This window comes from Taudactylus pleione, unplaced genomic scaffold (assembly GCF_031769625.1).
Source record: "Taudactylus pleione unplaced genomic scaffold, aTauple2 ptg000520l, whole genome shotgun sequence".
Taxonomy (NCBI): domain Eukaryota; kingdom Metazoa; phylum Chordata; class Amphibia; order Anura; family Myobatrachidae; genus Taudactylus; species Taudactylus pleione.
Genome location: NW_028284922.1, coordinates 5995891 through 6018362, shown reverse-complemented (window position 1 = coordinate 6018362; position 22472 = coordinate 5995891). Strand labels below are relative to the sequence as shown.

The 22472-nt window shown below is 42.6% G+C and overlaps 1 protein-coding gene across 3 annotated transcripts in view; it reads left to right on the top strand.

Moving 5' to 3' along the window:
* The window catches only part of SLIT2 (slit guidance ligand 2), a 336221-nt gene that overhangs the window by 246014 nt on the left and 67735 nt on the right, over positions 1–22472 (top strand). For all 3 annotated transcript variants that reach the window (XM_088450628.1, XM_088450627.1, XM_088450629.1), the window contains exons 12-18: positions 553–624; positions 4122–4265; positions 4434–4597; positions 11437–11587; positions 14265–14339; positions 17589–17732; positions 18059–18202. In XM_088450628.1, coding sequence (XP_088306754.1) covers positions 553–624; positions 4122–4265; positions 4434–4597; positions 11437–11587; positions 14265–14339; positions 17589–17732; positions 18059–18202 — 894 coding nt within the window. The remainder of the gene's footprint in view (positions 1–552; positions 625–4121; positions 4266–4433; positions 4598–11436; positions 11588–14264; positions 14340–17588; positions 17733–18058; positions 18203–22472) is intronic.

The following is a 22472-nucleotide window of genomic DNA, read 5'->3' as shown; positions in this document are numbered from 1 at the left end:
CTGTTTCACGTAGTAGGATTTAGTTTCTTTGTCAACTAAAAGGAAACTTCAGATATATTTATTTTATTAGAGAGTTAGACATGCACTCAACTAAATGTGTACATTGGCCTGTAGCCTGAGCAGTACACAGTGGTATGCCATGCACCTGCCACTTATCTTGAGTCTCAATGAGTAATATTCTTGTTATCACTCGTTACCAATCTTAAAAGGTGCTCCAACCAATCAGCTCCTAATTGTCATTTTTCAAACACATGACAGTTAGGAGCTGATTGGTGGGGGCACCATTTAAGATTAGTAACGAGTGATTACAAGAATAGTACTTGTTGATAAATCTGTGTCTAAGTATGTTACTCATCATTAAGCTGGCCACAGATAATCTTTAGATGTGTGGCCAGCTTTAGTGTGCACTTCCGCCCAACCTATATTTTGATATGCGACACTTGTATATCTGTGTGCGAGTATTATCTCTTCCTTGTACATAGCACGTTAATGGATAAATAAATGTGTATAAAATATTTTTTCTGATTGTTTTATATTACTATCTTTTTGTAGGGTTCTCTATGGGAATAAAATCACAGAACTTCCGCAAAATGTATTTGAAGGACTGTTTTCATTGCAGCTCCTGTAAGTATCACATACCTTGCACGACCTAGTTTATGGAAGCGGATGTATTCATATATCTATGGCTTTCTATTGCTAAGATACATTCTTATACAGGGCCTAGAATAGGGGTGGGCAATAAGAGCCCCCCCCAACTGTTGTAGAAGTACACATCCCAGCATGCCCTGCCACAGTTTTGCTGTTTGGCCAAGCTAAAACTGTTGCAAGGCATGCTGGGATGTGTAGTTCAACAACAGCTGGAGGGCAGCTTATTGCCCACCCCTGGCCTAGAAGGAGTTGAGCTAGTCTGATTGTTCCTTGCACTGATTACATCCCATAGCACTTGGTGAGGGGTTTGGTATATTTTGTTGAAATTCATCATGTTGACATGAGAATATCGACATGGTTGTAATGCCCACATGCTTGGCATGTCAACATTCATCAGGTGACACTGATTAAATGTCAACATGATTAGAATGTAGGGAAAATGTTCCTGGTGGTCTTATGGTAACTTACGTGGTTCAGTGGTCTAGTGGCTCCAGCTGTGTCTTCCAGTGGGCTGTACTGCGCCCTTGGAGAAAACTGCTGTCCCCATATAATGTGTAGTAGTCTCAACTGGTAATAAAAGACATACTGACAATGCATCCTACCCAACTCCAGTCACCAGGATTACTATTGCTGCATTAGCTTCTATAATCTGCTGGGGAACGGCTTCAGACCATGTGCCCAGGATGCATTTCACCCTCCAGGCTTCTGTATTAAGAGCACAGCTTTCTGGTGCAGTACTAAAATGGCCGTGCAACAACTTATTCTCATTTTTATATAAAAAAATAAATATTGCGGCCAGGAGGCTGAACTTTCAAGACACCCATTGTGCCTATTTCTAGCATTTACACTAACTATGTAAAGCAGCATGGGTTAGTGTACTGTATTGGTGAACACATTTTGATTTAACAATTGAATACACATATATAAGTACTATTACTGGAAACTCTTCAAATAAACAGGCAAAATATAATTTACATTGCTTGGTAACATATAGTATAGTTTCCTGTAACATATTTGGCGGTGGTTTCTCTTCTGCTAAAGTTGTGTACCAGTAAGGCCAGGGTTACAACCTCAGAAGCACAAGGCCCCCAACATTCAGCTTGATGAACTAATAAATCAAATGAAAACGGGAATTATCATAATCATCTTAAGTAATTAAATACTATACTGACAGCATAACCTTAGGAGCCCCTTGTATGCTGTTGGCCCAGGGCAGATGCCCTTTCTGCCCTGCCCAAAAGCCGACCCTGCCTAACCGGTAACACATTTAGGCTGGTGTTGTGAAGTTTGAACTATACTGTGTTGGGTTCTGACACTAATGTGAGCATGCGTTGTAGACTTCTTATATTTAAATCTGAACCTTAAAATGTGATTTAAAATGTTTACTGTTCCGTATAAATTCCTGCCGTACTCCCTAGTTTAGTTGACCTGAACTCTTTACCTCCTGGCACCTATTTAATAGCCATCTCCAGCATGTGGGGATAACTTGCTGAACTTGTGTTTACCATTCCCTTTGATGTAATGATTGGTGGCTTGTACCCAGCGTGACTATAACAGGGTACACGAAGCTGCCTCTTTACCTGCTTTTCCCATCCAGAATGAGCAGCCATAAGCTGCTAGGAAAACATTGCTGTACCTGTTGAGACTCTCTCGCTCAGAACACATCCACTTTGTAAACCACTTAAAAGGAAAAAGCATCTCCGACAGCACCTTGGAAACCACACAAAACATTCTGCCTCAATGCACAATGTAATGCAGTGTAAGCGAATTAAACTAATAAAACTAAAGCGGATACAGGTAAAATCTGCATTGGCACCACAACAATTCACATACTAAATACTTTGGGAGTAAATTTGCATTATTGGTCAGCCATTTTGTTATCCCAAGTTACTGTAAGCTCAATAGAATGTTCTGAGAACTTTTTTATGCACTGGGGAAAATGTTTTACCTGACTTCCTGGTCAGTATTGGTTTCCTGCCAGTGATTAGAATGGCATTGTAGCTCTGCATTCACTCACTAACCTACAAATAAGTCATCCCAGTGGTAAGAGCTTAGATAGATGAATTTCTTTTACAATGTCATGTATTTTGCCTTTACGAGACCAAATGCAGTTCTCAATGAGTTTTAGACACCGTTCAGTACCGGAGTCCCCTATCATATGTACAGTGCATGTGGTACATATAGGATCACAATTATGTGCTTCATTATTATTATACATATGGTACTTTATACTGCATTCCCAGGACTATGGTGTACTAAATACAGTGTATTGTTATTAATCTAGTACATTATCATGCATGCATCAGTATTTACTATATATATTTATAAAAGGGCCCAGACCATGAACTCTGTAATGGTTAGCCAAGCTTCTGTGGCGGCTCGGCACACCCCCTCTGGTAACTGGCCATACCCCATATGCATGGGAACCAGCCATCCCCCAGTGGGCCCTTCATGGCCTAGTCCAACACTGCCCCCAAATGTCCCAATTATGGAGGGACAGTGCTGGTATGTAGACCTCAGAATGTGGCGGCGCTTCATCTAAGACTAGCTGGCTAATGTAATAGGTTTGTGAATGAATCCGCGGCTGCAGCTCACAACCTATGACATAAACCCTTGGGCATTTCTGGGTGGACTGGGGCAGAGTTTGATCAGAACAAAGCTAATTTTTGAATATTTAAATGTTTGCAGGTTTAGAGGTCTATGTACTAAGCCTTGGAGAGAGGTAAAGGGGGCAGGCATAAAGTACCAACCAATCAGCTCCGAACTGTCACTTTGCAGGCTGTGTTTGAAAAATGACAGTTAGGAGCTGATTGGTTGGTACTTTATCTCCATCCACTTCATCTCTCTTCAAGGCTTAGTACATAGACCCTATAGAAACACATTCATGAAATCCATGAAAGTGTCACAAGAACGGAAGTAAATCCTCCTTTTTAATATGGACCTGTTTTTATGTGAAGAACAAAGCAACACATAAATAACATATCATTGTAATAACACCCCCATCTCCATACTACTAGAACTGTAGGTGACAGGTGACCCACACCCAGTGCAGCATACAGAGAACAGAGAAATGTCACACTGACATACTGTTTTAACACCTCTTGTCTGGAGAGGACTCCGGACCGCTGACCAGCCGCCCACCAAATGTGGATGGGCTGATTTCATACTTTTCCTCCTCATCCAGTTGGGGATCGGACCATTCAGCAGACGCTGGAAACAACACATTCCAAGATCTGTTAGCAGAAGGAAAAGGGACGTTACACATTTTATTTATTTCCATTATGTAAAGTTACTTTGTAGGCGAAAACACTGTTAAGAGTACCATAACAGCCATCTTTCTAATCATTTCCTGAACTTTACAGCGCACTTTGTTACCCTTGTGGGACGAAAAAGGTTTTCTCATTGTACTTTACAGCTGAACGTACATGAGACAACTTTGTAGTTTGTAATTCCCATTGTCCTTGGTTCAACAGATTGCTGAATGCCAACAAGATAAACTGTCTGAGGGTAGGTGCTTTCCAGGACCTGCACAACCTGAACCTCCTCTCTCTGTATGACAACAAACTTCAAACCATTGCCAAAGGCACATTCGCAGCACTGCGGGCCATTCAGACCCTGTGAGTATTCTGCCATGCTGGTGGGATTTGTATGTATGGGAGATCAGACAAAGAGAGAGACATTGCTGGTCTGTATAATCCATCTTCTATTTTGCGTTCTTGATTTAAACATGAAAAAAAGGTGAATGAGGAATAACATGTGAAATCGTTCCCTCTCGCCCCTGAAAGGCATTTGGCTCAGAACCCGTTTATCTGTGACTGCCATCTGAAGTGGCTGGCGGATTATCTCCACACAAACCCCATTGAGACGAGTGGTGCCCGCTGCACCAGCCCCCGGAGACTGGCAAACAAAAGAATCGGGCAGATCAAAAGCAAGAAATTCCGCTGCTCAGGTAATTTGCTTGGTTCAGCTTCCTACATTCCGTTGCCAATAAAAAAAAACGGTCGCCCTCCATGTCTCAACAAGGCACCATAGGACCTTTCTTTGTCATCTGTCTTTTAATGGAGGCGAAGAAATGAAGGGAAGGGCGGCTGTGTGTGATCATTGCATTAACATTGATATTCTTTACTCGTTTAAGGAGAACTATGTTAATGTACACATTGTGGGACATAACAGTGTGTCCTCGTCTTACAAAGCCATGTAATCCTGCCGCCCTGTGCCATCGTTTTTCAGAGCATGGCACAGATTTACAGACTCCTCTTCTGAACATAAGGCACACATTGTCTTGACATGAAGTAGTTGTTCATGGGGATGAATTTACGGTCTTGCACATACCCCTCAGCAACTTTTACTAAATAATAATGAGTTCTCTTTATAGCTGCCTGACAAATATAAAGCAATGAACTGTATTTTGTCAGTGTTGCAGAAGAAAATATGGTCAATGTGGAAACGCTCTTTATAAGCTGGTCCTCTTCCCGCTTCCACGTCACTAATCTGAATCTGTATTGCAGATGTGTCCTCTTTGTTGCTGCAGTCACGCAAAACAGCCCCTCCCGGCGTGCCAGGTCCTGTGCAACTCTGCTACCTCCCAGCACCTTTTTTTGCTTCTTTTTTGCCTGAAAATGCATTTTAGTCACAATGTGATGCAACTAAGATGCTGCAGGAGACTGAATCTGTATACCAAGTGCTATGATGCAGAGGCCGCGGCCTTTTTCAACAAGTTCCCCGTTGTGCTTCATTTACATACTCAGTCACACACAGATATATACTAATGTCACACATCAAGTCAATCGGTGCAGTCGCATTGCGACTAAGGTGCATTTTCAGGCAAAAAGACACCCGGTGCAAGCATACTTGCGCCGATCTGGCGGCTTACTCGCGTCAGCCATTTCTCGCCACGTGGCGTATTGCGGCTAGAAGGATGAGGACACATCTGTGTTTGTTATCCACCTGTTGCATGTATCTTACTTATTACTGCTTCTCAGTGATGTGCGGTCAGGTGAGGCAGAGCCTTTCCTTCATACTTCAGTATACGTTTAGTATAGTTTTGACTATAGTTTAGTATAGTTTTGACTATAAAAATGATAAGAAAAATGTAAAGAAAATATTATGAATATCTTCTTTGTATTATTGTAATCATTTTTATAGTCAAAACCCTGGAGTAAGAAGTGTATGGCGGGTGAGGCACTGCCTCCCCTGTCTACCTTTTCCACACCTCCCCGATCAAAACACACCAAATTTCCAGTATATACTGCTGCCCCTTTGTATAATGCCCACATGTACCCTCGGGTTCATACAGTATATGATTCTGTAAATCTGTCTCTGCCTCCCCACCCATTTACCTCACCGCACGTCACTGCTGCTTCATCAAATCCAGGTTTTTACACCTTTACAGCGCTATTCATTGCCTATGCCTCACAATCATTTCTGACCAGATTTGTGTACTCCTGCATCACCACTGATGATATTGCTCATTTACAATTCATAAGTGACTGCGGAGCGCTATAAAATAAATATGCTGTATGGCTTATCAAGTAATGAATACAACCAAGAAGCATTTGTCCACTTGCTGCAATTCAGATGCAACTTTCTATTTTGTTTTTCTCTGTGTTTTTTTTTTCTGTTTGTGTAGCTAAAGAGCAATATTTCATCCCAGGTAGGTCTCATTCTGTATTAGGGTTACCCCGACTGGTTATTAGTATGTCCTTAGCAGAAAGGAAGTCTTGCATGCACCTGTAAGAGAGGAAGCCTCCTACCTGCATGGTGCTCCTTGTCTGCTGGTTCAGACAATCTCCACCCCGGACGTCTGCATACAGAACTGTGTTTTGTGCGTTTTGTTACGTGTTTTCCAGATAGAATTCAGTTTCGTATAAAATTGTGTCTTCGTAATCTTAAAGGTGAGCTCGATCATCGCTAAAGTGTGTTACCCGGGAAGATTTATTTTAGTTTTTCATCGTCCTTGGATGTGACGACCAGTAATCATAGATCTGTGCATTGAGAGCAGTGTAGGGAGGCTTTGCTACAATTCTATCTGGAGAGCAATTTACTCTGCAGATAGATTTGTAATTTTTGACATCTGGTTCGGTTTATTTGGATGTTTTAGCCTTTTGTAAAATGACCATTAAGCATCAAACTGTTTAAGAACAAAGAAATGTCACCTTATATATATGTTGTATAAATTGTAAAAAAAATCATTATGAACCTGGAAGTGGCTGTATGACTACTTAGATTTGGTTACGGATGTAACACAGGAAACTGCCACTAGTCCCTGCTTTCATTTCCTGCAGGCCCAGGACCCCTATGGCCCATTCCCTTGTGCCTTGTATGCATTTTCCCAGTTGTTTTTCGAAAAAGACAATAATCCAATTTATTCTTAGCATTTACATAGTTCTTCTGGGAACACATGGGACAAGTAGTATGGTATTAATTTTTTTGTAGAACCACAGGGGGTAGGAGAAGTGCAGATAAGCACAGTAAAATTACATACAATCACAGTGATGCAATAATTTTTATATAGAGAAAGTCAGAACAGTTGCTTAACACATAAAATAAATACAAATAATGCACAGTAATAAGACAATTTATTCAGGGCTTCTAACTGTCATTTCATAGCTTGTGATATATACTGTAAATAACAGACAGAAGCTGAATGGTTGATTTGGGCAACTTCTCCATTGTATCTCCCTCCAATACATCTCCCTCTGAATCTGCATATGTAGCTGCCAACCTATCTCTATTTTAGCAGCTGTATAACTGCAGTATGTTGACCATTTGTTCTCTTTGTATTACTATTACCTGGACAGTTACAGTGTACAGGGTTTCACAAATATTAAGATATTAATGTGAGAACAGAAACAAAGGGTTCCTGTAGCCTTGCTCATGGGAGCTTGCAATCCAATTTGTTATGGACTTTTATAAGCCAATAATTCACACAGTTGCAGGTGAGGCTTGTCCCCTGACAGTAACACTCTGCCGTATTTATTACATGTATTATAGAATAATATATATGCATTTCCTTCTATGGTTCAAACTCTCTCTAGCCCATTTACTGTAAAAATATTCACTTTGAAAGATGGCATTTGCATAATAATGGTTTATTTTTCCTGTAATTACATTTGTAGTGCCTTGCTGAGTAATACCGACAGGTAGTTTGGTGAGTGTAGGAGAAATGCTTCCCCTCATGATCACAGCAAGGTCAAATATCTTCAGTTCTTGGAAGCAACTGAGGGGTCTATTTACTAAGCAGTGTTAGGAGACAGAGTGAAAAGTGATAAGGTGCCAGCCAATCAGCTCTCAACTGTCATTTTTCAAACACAGCCTGTGAGATGATAGTTAGGAGCTGATTGGCTGGCACCTTATCACTTTTCACTCTGTCTCCTAACACTGCTTAGTAAAAAGATATTTAAAAGTTTTAGGGGTCTATCAGTGATATATTATGGTCATAAGTAGTTCAGAGGGGCACTTTATCCAAATTCTTTAACCATTATGTAATCATTTTGGGGCATTGTTTATTCATAGACAAAAGCCACTAATCAATTATCCAAGGGAACAAGAAGTGTCTACTTGTTTGAAACTTTTGAATCTGTGTTTAAGGTTTTTATTATTATTATTATTATTATTATTATTATTATTATTATTATTATTATTATTATCATCATTATTATTATTTTTACTTTTTTTTATGTAGCTGTGCCTCTTCAGAGTCACAATGCCAGGATAAGGTTAGTTTGGTTCTGCAGGTATATTGTATACGAAGCAGACCAGACATAAAGCTGCATTAGCAGCCGAGCTAATACAAGTCGAGTACTGCTTTCAAAAAGTGTAAGTACTATTCACATAAAGGGCATAGCTTTTACGATGGGCACAGTAGGATATGGGAATATTTGATACCGTACTGATTCTTGCCTTATAATAATAGGTTGGACAGTTACAGTGTATCTGTGTGCTCCATTAAGCCAGTAATATTGTATTTGGAGAATGGAATAAGCAATTTTTATAGTTGGCGCTACAGGAGGGCATATTAACCGTTTGTCTGCCGACACAGACTCGGTTGCTTTGCCGCACATTCCTGGCACCCAGACGCCTAGAGTCTAGCTCAACCCATATTACAAAGCAAATGTTTGATTCCCAGGGTTTTTCTTAAATAAAAGAGGCCTGGAATAACCTGTACATTTGAAATCCTTCCAGCTGGCAGGAAGGCTGAAAGAGACTGTGTTTTACAAGACGCTAATTAATTTTTGGAATAAGAGTCCTTTTCCGAGGCAAAATAATGTAGATGCATTTATTTACTTAAATGTGGATCTGATCAAGGAAAACCGGTTTTATTCTGTAAACTAGGGATGTGACCTGCATTTGTACTATACAGGAATAAACTAGCAGTGTGCTTGTTCCCACATTTATCTTTCCCTGACCAAAATGTTGCCGAACGTAGCTAATTTATTGGGTCATTGACATTTCATGTCTTCAACTAAAGATTCAACAACTTTGTTTATAGTGAGTGCAGCCACCACCCCCTTTTTAGTGGCTGGGATATCGCTCTGTCACGGATATTGGTTCAGCCGTCGCTGCGCACTGAATGTACTGTACACTGCAATCTCTCTGGCTTTGTACTGTGCACCCAGATGGTCCTATACTTCAAGGTGCACTATGCAAAAATAGAAAGGTCCCATGAGAAGTCCAACCTCCTAACACTTTTACAATGACCCCTTTCATTAATTAAACTCTTAAATCTCATAAAATATTGCTCACTATAGCTATATATAGCTGAAAGGAACCATTCAAAGGGAATTCTGGTCTTTTTTTTGTAAGCTTGAAGTTTTGAGAAACGAGCTTCTCTGCTAACATGCAACTAGAAAGTGCAAAAAATACCATCCATGACAAGTATAGGAAGAGGGCTAACCTCCCCAACTCACAGGTAGAGTATAATCCAAGGGGTTTGTACTGATTGAAAATGAATAAGCACATTGAAGCAGTGAATGCAATTATATCATTAATATATAATTCTGATAAATGGAATGGCGCACCAGACTAGTGCTCATCTGTACTTAGCAAACAACGGGGTGATCCGCCCAATTACTACTGCTGTCCAGTGCAAGCATCTGCTCCTCTACGGATGCCACAGTCTCGCTCCGCAGACCCATCAGCTTCAAGAAGCACCAGGACAAATAGCACTTAGTGTTCACTAAAAGCATTTCTCACTGTGTAGCAGCGATTCTGTGTTTGGTAAAAGACCTTCTCTGTGTTTAGGTGACCGGAGCACTTTAAGATTTATTTGTGTGTTCAACCTGCATCCTCAATAACCAGCATGTCTAGAACTGTGGTCCCCTCTGTGTATCAAGCTACCCTGTGATGTGCAACACTATACAGTATTGTGTGTCTTAATGCTCAGTTTTAAACCAATAGCAAATGGATATTGCTTATCTGCTCTCTATGTCTTGCTCTCTCTCCTCCCCGATTACCTTCACTTTTCAGGTATCCATCATTTGGGCTGTAAGTAACAACTCTTTCTCGGCATACTCATCCTCTGATCCTAATGTGTGCTTTTTTCCAGCCCGTTGTGTCTTCACATTGTCCCAAAGAAATCGGAAAGGAAAATTGGATTTTTTTGCATAAAATTCTCTATTAATTCACCAATTCCACTTGTAAAAGAGGAGAGCCAGTAACAGAGTGGCAAGGAAATGTTTATTCAATATATACACCTCACCGCCTAGTGAAATTAGTTATACTTCTAACTCAAATTACAATAGCCACACTCTTTGTATTAGATGGAACTGGTGTGTTAGCAGAGATAGCCCCTTACTTTGTTGTATTCTTGTCTGGTTTTCATGTTGTGGTAAATGAAGAAAGTAATAAACCCTCAGTTTTGTTTTGTTTTTCCTACTCCCTGTTTTCCTGTGCTCTCGCTTAATCTGCCCTGTTAATACTGATGCTATGGCAGTTTGCATTCTGTAGCAAGAATGACCTGCTGCATACAGGTATTACACACCAGCAGACTCTCCAGTGACCGGCTCTACCTTCTAACTCTCTCCCCTCCCCCTTTTTGATCCCATCTTTGGTGTAATGGATGCACTTATGGTAATCAAGCGAGATTTTCTGTTGTGCTTGATCTAACCATGTGATTGTCAGGTATGAGTAAAACATGGTTCTGTCAAGCACCATGGAACGTCGCGCAGCTTTCTACAGCATGGCAAGCTGCTGGGGCTTGTGGCACCTAGGATACGCTCTGCCTTGCTGTTGGCGGACAGGATAACAGCTGTGCGGTGCTGGCCCTTCCGTCAGCAGCAAGACTTAGAAATGAGAATAAAAATGAACCCTTTAAGCTTACCAGCCGCTATAACAGAGAAACTGTGTCTATTTTATGCAACAATGTGATGGCTTAACGTCAAAATTTGTTAATATGGTTATAATAATTCAATACAGCTATTTGTTCATATAAGAGCATGTGCTCCTAGCGGATTTAAACAAATTCACTCCACACTTCTATGTGATCATAGCAAATCATTGGAAACATAATCAGCTATAAGTTAGCCAGTGTACTGGGCCAGCAGAAAGTACAGCTGTGAAAAGCTCTAATTACATATGTGACCATGTTATGTCGACTCCTCTGAAACCTTTTGTACAGAACCTTTACGTGTACTCAAACCATGGTGTCTGTCTTTATAGAAAAAGTGCCTCCCTCCGAGTTTATCTCCCTATCCTGCTCTTGTCCTTATATGGAATTTCCACAGCTGTGACGATTGATTGTGGACACTGCTTTTTGTGTGACATGTAAGTTCTTAACATGTTCCACAGGTACAGAAGACTATAGGTCCAAACTGAGTGGAGACTGCTTTGCTGACCTGGCATGTCCAGAGAAGTGTCGCTGTGAAGGCACCACTGTGGACTGCTCCAATCAGAAGCTCACTAAAATCCCTGACCACATCCCACAGTACACTGCTGAACTGTAAGTACATACCCAATATAAAGCTGAGCTATATGTACATCCCTCAGTGTACTGCTGAGCTGTAAGTACATCCCTCCGTATATTGCTGAACTGTATGCGCGTTCCCCATTATACTGCTGAGCTGTAGGCACATTCCCTAGTATACTGCTGAGCTGTAAGTACATCCCTCCATATACTGCTAGCTGTAAGTACATCCCTCGCTTTATTACTGAGCTGTTAGTACATACCTCAGTATATTGCTGAGCTGTATGTGCGTTCCCCATTATACTGCTGAGCTGTAAGCATGTTCCCTAGTATACTGCTTAGCTGTAAGTACATCCTTCCGATATATTGCTCAGCTGTAAGTACATCCTTCAGTATATTTCTGAGCTGTATGTGCGTTCCCCATTATACTGCTGAGCTGTAAGCACGTTCCCTAGTATACTGCTGAGCTGTAGGCCCGTTCCCTAGTATACTGCTGAGCTGTAGGCCCGTTCCCTAGTATACTGCTGAGCTGTAGGCCCGTTCCCTAGTATACTGCTGAACTGTAAGTACATCCCTCTGTATATTTCTGAGCTGTATGTGCGTTCCCCATTATACTGCTGAGCTGTAAGCACGTTCCCTAGTATACTGCTGAACTGTAAGTACATCCCTCAGTATATTTCTGAGATGTATATGCGTTCCCCATTATACTGCTGAGCTGTAAGCACGTTCCCTAGTATACTGCTGAACTGTAAGTACATCCCTCAGTATATTTCTGAGATGTATGTGCGTTCCCCATTATACTGCTGAGCTGTAAGCACGTTCCCCATTATACTGCTGAACTGTAAGTACATCCCTCAGTATATTTCTGAGATGTATATGCGTTCCCCATTATACTGCTGAACTGTAGGCCCGTTCCCTAGTATACTGCTGAGCTGTAGGCCCGTTCCCTAGTATACTGCTGAGCTGTAGGCCCGTTCCCCATTATACTGCTGAGCTGTAAGTACATCCCTCAGTATATTTCTGAGCTGTATGTGCGTTCCCCATTATACTGCTGAGCTGTAAGCACGTTCCCTAGTATACTGCTGAACTGTAAGTACATCCCTCAGTATGTTTCTGAGATGTATATGCGTTCCCCATTATACTGCTGAACTGTAGGCCCGTTCCCTAGTATACTGCTGAGCTGTAGGCCCGTTCCCTAGTATACTGCTGAGCTGTAGGCCCGTTCCCTAGTATACTGCTGAGCTGTAGGCCCGTTCCCTAGTATACTGCTGAGCTGTAGGCCCGTTCCCTAGTATACTGCTGAGCTGTAGGCACATTCCCCATTATACTGCTGAGCTGTAGGCCCATTCCCTAGTATACTGCTGAGCTGTAGGCCCGTTCCCTAGTATACTGCTGAGCTGTAGGCCCGTTCCCTAGTATACTGCTGAGCTGTAGGCCCATTCCCCATTATACTGCTGAGTTGTAGGCCCGTTCCCTAGTATACTGCTGAGCTGTAGGCACATTCCCCATTATACTGCTGAGCTGTAGGCACATTCCCCATTATACTGCTGAGCTGTAACCACGTTCCCTAGTATACTGCTGAGCTGTAAGTGCCTTCCCCACTATAGAGCTGAGCTGTGCGTTCCCAACTATACTGTTAGCACATACATCAGCAGGCCCGCCAAGAGCCGTGGCGGGCCCCGGTAATAGGGGGCGTGGCCTAATCGAGGGAGACGTGGTCACGCCCCCTTGCCGTGAAAAAAAAAATTTGCAGCGGCGCTGCGCGCTGGGGAGGGGGGCGCTCTGAGCCCCCTCAGCCTGGCGCAAAGCCAGGGAGGGCGCGATCAGTGTGATCGCTCCCCCACACAGGCATAGGAGACTGCTGTGGCTGCTGCTTAGCAGCCACGAGCAGTCTCCAACTGCAGCTCAGCACACGCTGTGTGCTGGGCTGCTGTGAGGGGGGGAGCGGCGCCGGACCCGGGCCCCCGCCGGGCCCCTCAGGAAGCCCGGGCCCGGGTAATCTGTACCCGCCCACCCCCCCTCTCGGCGCCCCTGTTCATCAGTATACTGCTGAGCTGTAAGCCCGTTCCCAGGTATACTGCTATTCTGTAAGCCTGTTCTCTAGTATATTGCTGAGCTGTAAGTGCATTCCCCACTATACAGTTGAGCTGTGCGTTCCCCAGTGTTAGCATATTTATCAGTACACCTGCTGAGCTGTAAGCCCCTTCCTAGGTATACTGCTGTTCAGAAAGCCTGTTCTCTAGTGTACTGCTGAGCTGTAAGCACGTTCCCCAGTATAATGTAAAATGAAGTGCATTAAACACATCTCAAAAGATTAGCACAAAAAAGTTAACATTATAACATGGTATAAGCTTTGAACATACTTCATGTAAATATAGCAGGTGAGTAGTTCACTGGGACTGAGGTTGTTCTGCATTAGGTTGAGCAAAGCAGAATCTGTGGCTCCGAGTGGTTACTAACAGGGAGAGTTTTAGCATTTGACATCTATCTTTGGAAGAAGTGATCTGCTGCATAGTGGAGACATGAACTGATAGATCTGCCAGTTAATTTATCAGTGTAAAAGTGAAGACAATGCATGAGACTAATTACATATCACACAAGCATTAATGGGTGAATATACTGGATGCAAAAGAATCTCCATCTTTTCTTCATTTATCTTTACTCATTTTTGTGGCTTAGTGTATTATTCATTATTACTATGTTGTTCTTTCAGGCGTCTCAACAACAATGAATTTACAGTCTTGGAAGCAACTGGAATCTTCAAGAAACTGCCCCAACTGCGAAAGATGTGAGTCTTTAACTTCATATGTGTCCTTTTTAGGGTTTTCTTTACTATATATCTTGGAATGAAGCCTCCGTGCGGTAACCAGCACAAGCTCATTTCCAGGAGTCCTCATCCCGTTGGTGTGCTGTAAAGACCAGGCAGATGTAGCTTAAGCCTCCTGCTGTTCTGCTCGGTTGTACCACTAAAACAGCAGGAATCCTGGAGTCCTGAGCAATTCCAAATGAGAACCATGTCGCCCTACTACTAGCTGCACATTCAGCTCATCCCTATTACTTCCCCCGCTGCATTTCAACTTCTTTGTGAAAACTATCAAAGCTAAATTAGTGAAATGAGTTGGTGTCTCATCTGTGATAGCTTGGTACATAAGTACAACTCAGAGATACAGATGATTTTCATTTACTGTTGTATACATGCCCTCCTGCAATGTTTATTACATACTGTCACTGTACTTTGTTCAGGCTTCTTTCTGTGCTTTTCAAATTTGACTTTACACCAACAGAGATTTATTTTTTGCACTTGGCTGAAAAGCATGGACTGAAGCCAGAAAGATAAGGGGATATGATTAGCATACATTTCAGGAGGACATGTATAGTACTTACCTTAGGTCATCTCATGGTAGAAAATGTATTGTAAAGAAAATTATTAGACAAACTACGGGGTCTATGTACTAAGCCTTGGAGAGAGAGAAAGTGGACGGAGATAAAGTACCAACCAATCTACTCCTAACTGTTAGGAAAAATGACTGTTAGGAGCTGATTGTTTGGTACTTTATCGGTCCACTTTATTTCTCTCAAAGCGGTAGATTTACTAAAGCTTCTAAAACAGACAAGTGGTGATGTTGCCCATAGCAACCAAGCAGATTCTAGCTATCATTGCTCCATTGCATTCTAGAAAATGATACACAGAATCTGATTGGTTGCTATAGACAACATCACCACTTCTGTCCCAGCACGCAGTCACCTGCTCTGGCCATGTTTTCCCTACTCCCATGGGATGTTTGGGAGACTTTACAAATTTGGGGATTCCCGACAGACTAGCAGGAGAGCAGCTCACTCTCCCACGTTCCACACCCTTCCTAGTGACATGGGCGGTGTGAGGATGCAATTCTCAGAGAATATCGCCCACTCAGACACATGTCGCCTCACCCACACATTGAAGAAAAGTGTAGTTAAGTACGGTTCTGGCTTGTAAACCATGCTGGTAGTTGTAGTCCAACAGCTGTTTTCAAATCTCAGTTTAGACTAGGTTAAGTATACAGGAATTTAGTGTACAGTATTGAGGAAAATATAGATATCTCAATGCTCTGGTGCAGTGTTTAGCTTGGTTTTACCAGTAAGGCGCAGAATTCATTACATGCACTTTACTTTCTCCATTTGCGGCTTACAGAAAGTGAACACATAAATGCTTGCTGACTTGGTCATTACATGGACCCTCATAGCACAATATGCTTAGATTCACATGTTTTCAATTTATTATGATGTGTAAAAATGTACAATAGTCACTATTTATGGCGGAGCTCCTCCCCATGTAATAAGTTCTGGATGACTGATTGTAATTCTGCATTTACAGACAGTCCGGTTCACTGTGCTGAACTGCAAATTGTAACCAAAAGGTTCTGAGTTTTCAAAATGTACCAAAGGCCAAATAAAGTACATTCTGTCTTTTTTTGAGTTACTTATATGCATTAGAGAAGCTCAGTTACTGAGCCACCGAAATAGTGCTCATGCTGAAATGTAAATCTACTGGGATAAGTGAAACTTATATAAATACAGGTTAGTTTAGGTAGTTTAGTTCCCCCTTGTACACAATGGAAGCAGCCATTTTGTGGGCCAGAACCAGTATTTGGATGATACCTATATTGAGGCATTACTATTTAGTGACATGTCTGAGGCTATGCTGAGTACCTCAAGGCACATTAACAGTCCTGGTTTTGGTGATATCCATGCTAAAGCACAGATGGTTTAATCAAAATAACTGAGGTACTAATTAAGTTGCCTGTGCTCAAGTATGGCTATTCTTAAAACCTGGACTGTTAGTGTGCCTTGAGGACCGTGGTTGGGAACCCCTGGCCTAAGGGATATACATTGCATATGTGAATTTGTGTATACCTCCTCACTGTCCTGATTTGGGCAGGACACACCTGATTTGAGGGTTATCTCTCCCTGTACTGATCTGGACTGCATTGTCCCGTCCTGCCTGCCTGGCAGCTGGGGGAGTACAGTACTGTATATCACTTTCACCACTTCTGTGCATAGTAACGGATGTGTGGTTGGACAGGAATGGAGGCAAATAAGGGGCAGGGTAGAAATGACACGCCCCCTCTGTGATGTGGACACACCTCCTATCCCAGTTTTCTCACCTGAAATGTAGGAAAGCTTTGCTTCAGTTCATATAGATGTGCATTAGATACCACATTACTGTATGTCCTCACCAGTGTAATAGGAGCCTCACATTACATTCCTGTGGTATTAGGGGACCCACCTGGACGGCCCCTGGCACTCCATTTGCATTATTTGTAGACCCAACATTTGCAAAGCAGCAGATTTGTAATGACTATAATCGCCATGAAACAGCGTTTAAACAGTCAGACATGCCTGCGTTTGCCTAGCCAGTGCCACCCCCCCGTTACTCCCCCCAAACGCTGACTACCCGTTACTTTGCAACAGATCCTCTGTACAGACGTAATGGCAAAACTATCGCTGCACGTGCGCAGTGCAGCTGACACGCATGCACAATGGCAAACAATCGCTCAATCTGCGTAAAAATCGGTATTGCGTACATCTCTGAATCAGGCCCTTAATTAGTGCTTCAGTCATTTTGTCCAGCTGTGCTGAAGCATGGATATCCTTAAAATGTGGAGTGTAAGGGGTCCTTTCTAGAGTTGGACCACTAGGTTGATAAAAGAAGAAAGACACTGGTATGATAACCGGGGCAGGTGCCGAGATACCATCTTACCTCTTATATTGGCGTGCCACATCCAGAGGCAGCTGGCCCCATTAGCTGATATTCTTCAGCAGAAATGATAATGATAAAGGAGTGGCCTAATACAGAACAAAAATATAATTGTCATTTAATATAGTTATTGCCACATAGTTCTACACAGCACACAGCAGAGCAAACGTGCAGTTTTCCTATACTCACATACAGCATATGTATTGATCTGACAGAGATTATTATGCGATATTAAAATCACACTCTTCAAAGCTCTCTGATCTGTTTTATTTGTATTTTGTTACGAATTCTTATATTCAGAAACCTAAGCAACAATAAGATTAGTGATATTGAGGAGGGAGCCTTCGATGGAGCTAATGGAGTGAACGAACTCATCCTGACCAGTAACCGGATAGAGAATGTACGCCACAAAATGTTTAAAGGCCTGGATGGGCTGAAATCATTGTACGTATTTCCATGCTAACTTTATCGTCTGTAAAGAAAATCTGCAAAATCTCATTCTTTGCATAGAACTATTTTTCTTTCATATCTCTGTAATGTAAAGTGTAAAGGGCTTTATTTAATATATGGGCCTTATTCTGTGGTCATTAATTACTATAATTTCTGTTCTGTACTGTTATTAGGTCCTTACCAAATATTTTTTCAGTGAGAATATTAATTTTAATATTCATTTCTCACATGACCTACAGTATGAATACAGCACAACTTTTTGTACATTTTTTAATTTTTACTATGATGTTTAATATTTACCTTTCCTCTTTTTTTTGCAGGATGCTCAGAAGTAATCACATTAGCTGTGTGAATAATGACAGCTTCACTGGTCTGAGCTCTGTGCGCTTACTTTCACTTTATGATAATCAGATTGTTACTGTGGCCCCTGGAGCCTTTGATACACTACATTCACTGTCTACTTTGTAAGTGAAGTTCTATAACAATAGTCTTTAAATGCAGTTTGATGCTGGTATTTCTTCTGACAAGTAATTGTGGTTCTTTATTATTACTTTGCCATATCTGGAATCTACTATGTTTTTACTGTTTGTACACAGTAATATGTCTGCTGCTATGCTTAACACCTGTGCTCTCTGCGGTGACTGCAACATTAGCACAACCTGTACAGCATACAAAATAAAATAATTCATACTGCAAAATGGTAAATAGGCAATGTGTAAAGCAACATTGTGTATAAAATCTAAGGTCGTCAGCAGGGTTTGTTAATCGGAACAATAGTTTTAAACTATGCAACCTAGTTTTCTATTTATGTATCATCAGCACATCAGAAAACAGCCATTAAGGGGACAAATGTGCCCAAAAGTGAGGAACCAGGTCCAAATGAGAGAACCTGGCTATATTGTAATTAAAGTTTTGTGAACAATGTGCACGCTCTTATGGTGCGTACAGATGAGACGATCAACAACAATAACCAGGGCCGGTGCAAGGTTTGCACCCTAGGCATTTCTTCAACATTGCGCCCTCCCCTTCCCCCCCTCAGATAGCTACACAAGCCCTTATGTTGTGCCCCTTATACAGTGTCCCCAGTAGTGGTCCACCTATGCAGTGCCCCAGGTAGTGGTCCCCCTATGCAGTGCCCCTTATATAATGCCCCCAGTAGTAGTCCCCCTTATAGAGCGCCCCCAGTACTAACCCCCCAGTGTAGTGCCCCCAGTAGTGGTCCCCCCGATGCCTGACATCTCTCCCATCACCCACTGCAGGAGCCGGAAAATGGAGCTCATGAGTGAGCTCCAGCCCGGCTCCGGCAGTGGGCATAGCAGCCGATGAGTCTGTCTGACTCTCTTCGGCTGCTAAAACAAACACACAGCTGCCGGCGGCTGTGTGTTTGTTACTAGTAGTGTAGTGCAGGCTGCACTTATGTGCGGTCCACACTACACATCAATCCAGCAGCGCCCTGCAGTGGCTGGCGCTCTTATGCAGCTGCCTAACTTTGCCTAGTGGTAGCGCCGGCCCTGACAATAACGATATCGTTGTTCGATCTCCTGGTTGTGCTGGACGATTGATATCGATCATCCAGCACACCACCAATGCACCAGCTACTATAACCCCCACGATAAGCGATCGTTGGTCCCTATAGTAACCTGGCTGATATCCCCCAGGTGGACCTGCATGCACGAGCGATGGTCGATATCGACCATACGTGCCCGCGCATCGCAGGTCGATGGTGGGCGAAAAATGCACAATAACGATATGATCGATATTGTTATCGTTCATATCGTCAATTTTAATCGTACCTTGTGTACGCACCATTAGAGGTAGTATTCATACATGCATTCTCATAGGTTAGAGCCATAAACACATGCCATACTTAGAGAGCAAGGAGCCATGCGCACATACTTAGAGGTAAGAGGCTAAGAGCCATGTCATGCACACATACTTAGAGGTAAGAGCCATCCACACATACTTAGAGGTAAGAGCCATGCACACATACTTAGAGGTAACAGCCATGCACACATACTTAGAGGTAAGAGCCATTCACACATACTTAGAGGTAAAAGCCATGCACACATACTTAGAGGTAAGAGCCATTCACACATACTTAGAGGTAAGAGCCATTCACACATACTTAGAGGTAAGAGCCATGCACACATTCGTAAAGGTAGGAGCCATGCGCACATTCGTAGAGGTAGGAGCCATGTGCACATTAGTAGAGATAGGAGCCATGCGCACATTCGTAGAGGTAGGATCCATGAACACATTAGTAGAGATAGGAGCCATGCGCACATTCGTAGAGGTTGGAGCCATGAACACATTAGTAGAGATAGGAGCCATGCGCACATTCGTAGAGGTAGGAGCCATGAACACATTAGTAGAGATAGGAGCCATGCGCACATTCGTAGAGGTAGGAGCCATGAACACATTAGTAGAGATAGGTGCCATGCGCACATTCGTAGAGGTAGGAGCCATGAACACATTAGTAGAGATAGGAGCCATGCGCACATTCGTAGAGGTAGGAGCCATGAGCACATTAGTAGAGATAGGAGCCATGCGCACATTCGTAGAGGTAGGAGCCATGTGCACATTAGTAGAGATAGGAGCCATGCGCACATTCGTAGAGGTAGGAGCCATGAACACATTAGTAGAGATAGGAGCCATGCGCACATTCGTAGAGGTAGGAGCCATGAACACATTAGTGGAGATAGGAGCCATGCGCACATTCGTAGAGGTAGGAGCCATGAACACATTAGTAGAGATAGGAGCCATGCGCACATTTTTTATAGGTAGGAGGCGGTGCCATGCGCACATTCGTAGAACAGTGGAGAGAGAGATGGATTATGTCGCCCAATGGGTGTCACCGAATTGTGTCCCAGGACTCTCTGCAGACAGATGGAGAGATTTCTGCTTCAGCAGTATCTGCAAATCTGCCTGTATAACTAGCACTTCTTCCAGAATGGGAGAGGGGACCATTGCTACCATGTTAAAAGATAAAGAGGCGGGTAATTCAATTAGCAGGGATTACCCCACATGCGAGTCCCCACATTCGGACTGAAATGGGCATGCGAGGTAAAGTCCGCAGAAAAAAAAATTGGGTTCGCAAGCGGGTGAAAAATCCATTGATTCCGCAGTTTGCGCATGTGAATCCTGATTTTTCAGCACAGGAAAAAGGCTATTTAATTGAATAGCCTTTCCCTTCACCGTGGGGATTTTTGCCGCCAATTAGTCGCAGAGTAATTGAATACCCCCTTAGGGCCTGATTCAGAGCCGCTCGTAAGCGGCCGCTCGTTCGTTCCGACCGATGTTCGCACAACTGCGCATGCGTACGGATTTTAATACGCATGCGCGAACCAGTCAGTGCGGCCGAAAATCGTGTGCTCGCTAAATAGTGAATGCCTGCTATTTTGAGTGACAGAAAGAGGCGTATGTGGGTGGTAACAGGGGAAGGTGCTTGAAAACGGGGAGTGGAGATCCGAACGCAGACGTGCCAAAAGGTCAAAACGGGCGTTTTAAGGGTGTGCATAATTAACAAAGCAGCGTCATTGCCCACGTCACTTGGTTGTTTTATAGTTAGAACTGCTCGCATGATTGCGGTAGGAAAAACCAACCACAAGAATAGCGAGCAGTTCATACGCCATCCGATGTACTCGATTAATCTAATAAATAACGGACATGACGTATGATGCGAGCGTCCAGGGGGCGTTTTTTTCAAAATTACGTTTGCATGTTTCGTTCGCTCGTTCAGACATAGAGGTGTGAACAGACCGCAAAGAGCGAACGGTTAATTTAAATAGCCAGCCCCTTTTTCTGGATGAGCGAGCGCAAATAGCGTCCGGCTCTGAATCAGGCCCTTAGTCTTTAATCCATTTGTTTTTTATTTTATTTTAAATAGTCCACTAGGTTTCCCCTTATTTTGTGCTTTAAGACCCACAAAGTGGTCTATGCTACATATGACTCTTAAGGCGTGACCCAGGCTGAAGTCCTATTATAACACAGCCAGCATGAGATCAGTGCGAATGGGAACTTAGCCTAAATTTCTCTAGAACCAACGTTATTGCCTATCCAATTAGGTTGCTTATACATCCCATGTAATTAGTGTTAGAGTTGCTATATTCACGACTTACTGTCCCTGAGCAGTTTAGAGATGATTTACATGTATTTATAGCTTCTGTAAATAGTAAGGGAGAATATATTGTCATCACCGTAACTTCCCAGCTCTTTTTGTGTAGTATAGCAGCCAATGAAACATTACTGCATGAGTGTGACTTTATACACCTACAAATTAATTTATGGAAATTAAATATGACATGTTTATGAAGGCCAGGATAGTCAATAGGCAAAAAAAATTAAGTGGTAAGATGCCAAAGGGATTGGGAATTGCAAGTGAATTCATTTCTATAACTGGCATGTAATCAGCTCCGCTGTCAGTGTGAATTGGAAACCTGCTCTTTGAAGCCGCCAAGAGATGAAAATCACAAGATGACAAATTAATGAAATTGCGGTTGTCAGTTAAAATCCAATAACAAAAAAGTAATCCGCCTGCATCCCTATATCAAATGGCTGCATTGTGTGAGAGGTGTGGCGTGACAGAGCTTCGGATTGGGTACAAACTGAAATAACCTATTAAATGGGCTGAGAGAGGTTTCACAGCAGTAAGCTGATATTGTTGCTTGCGGGAATTAACACCCCCCAAAAAAGAAGGAACAAGTGTCTGTTGCTTCAGATATTTGGAATTAATGG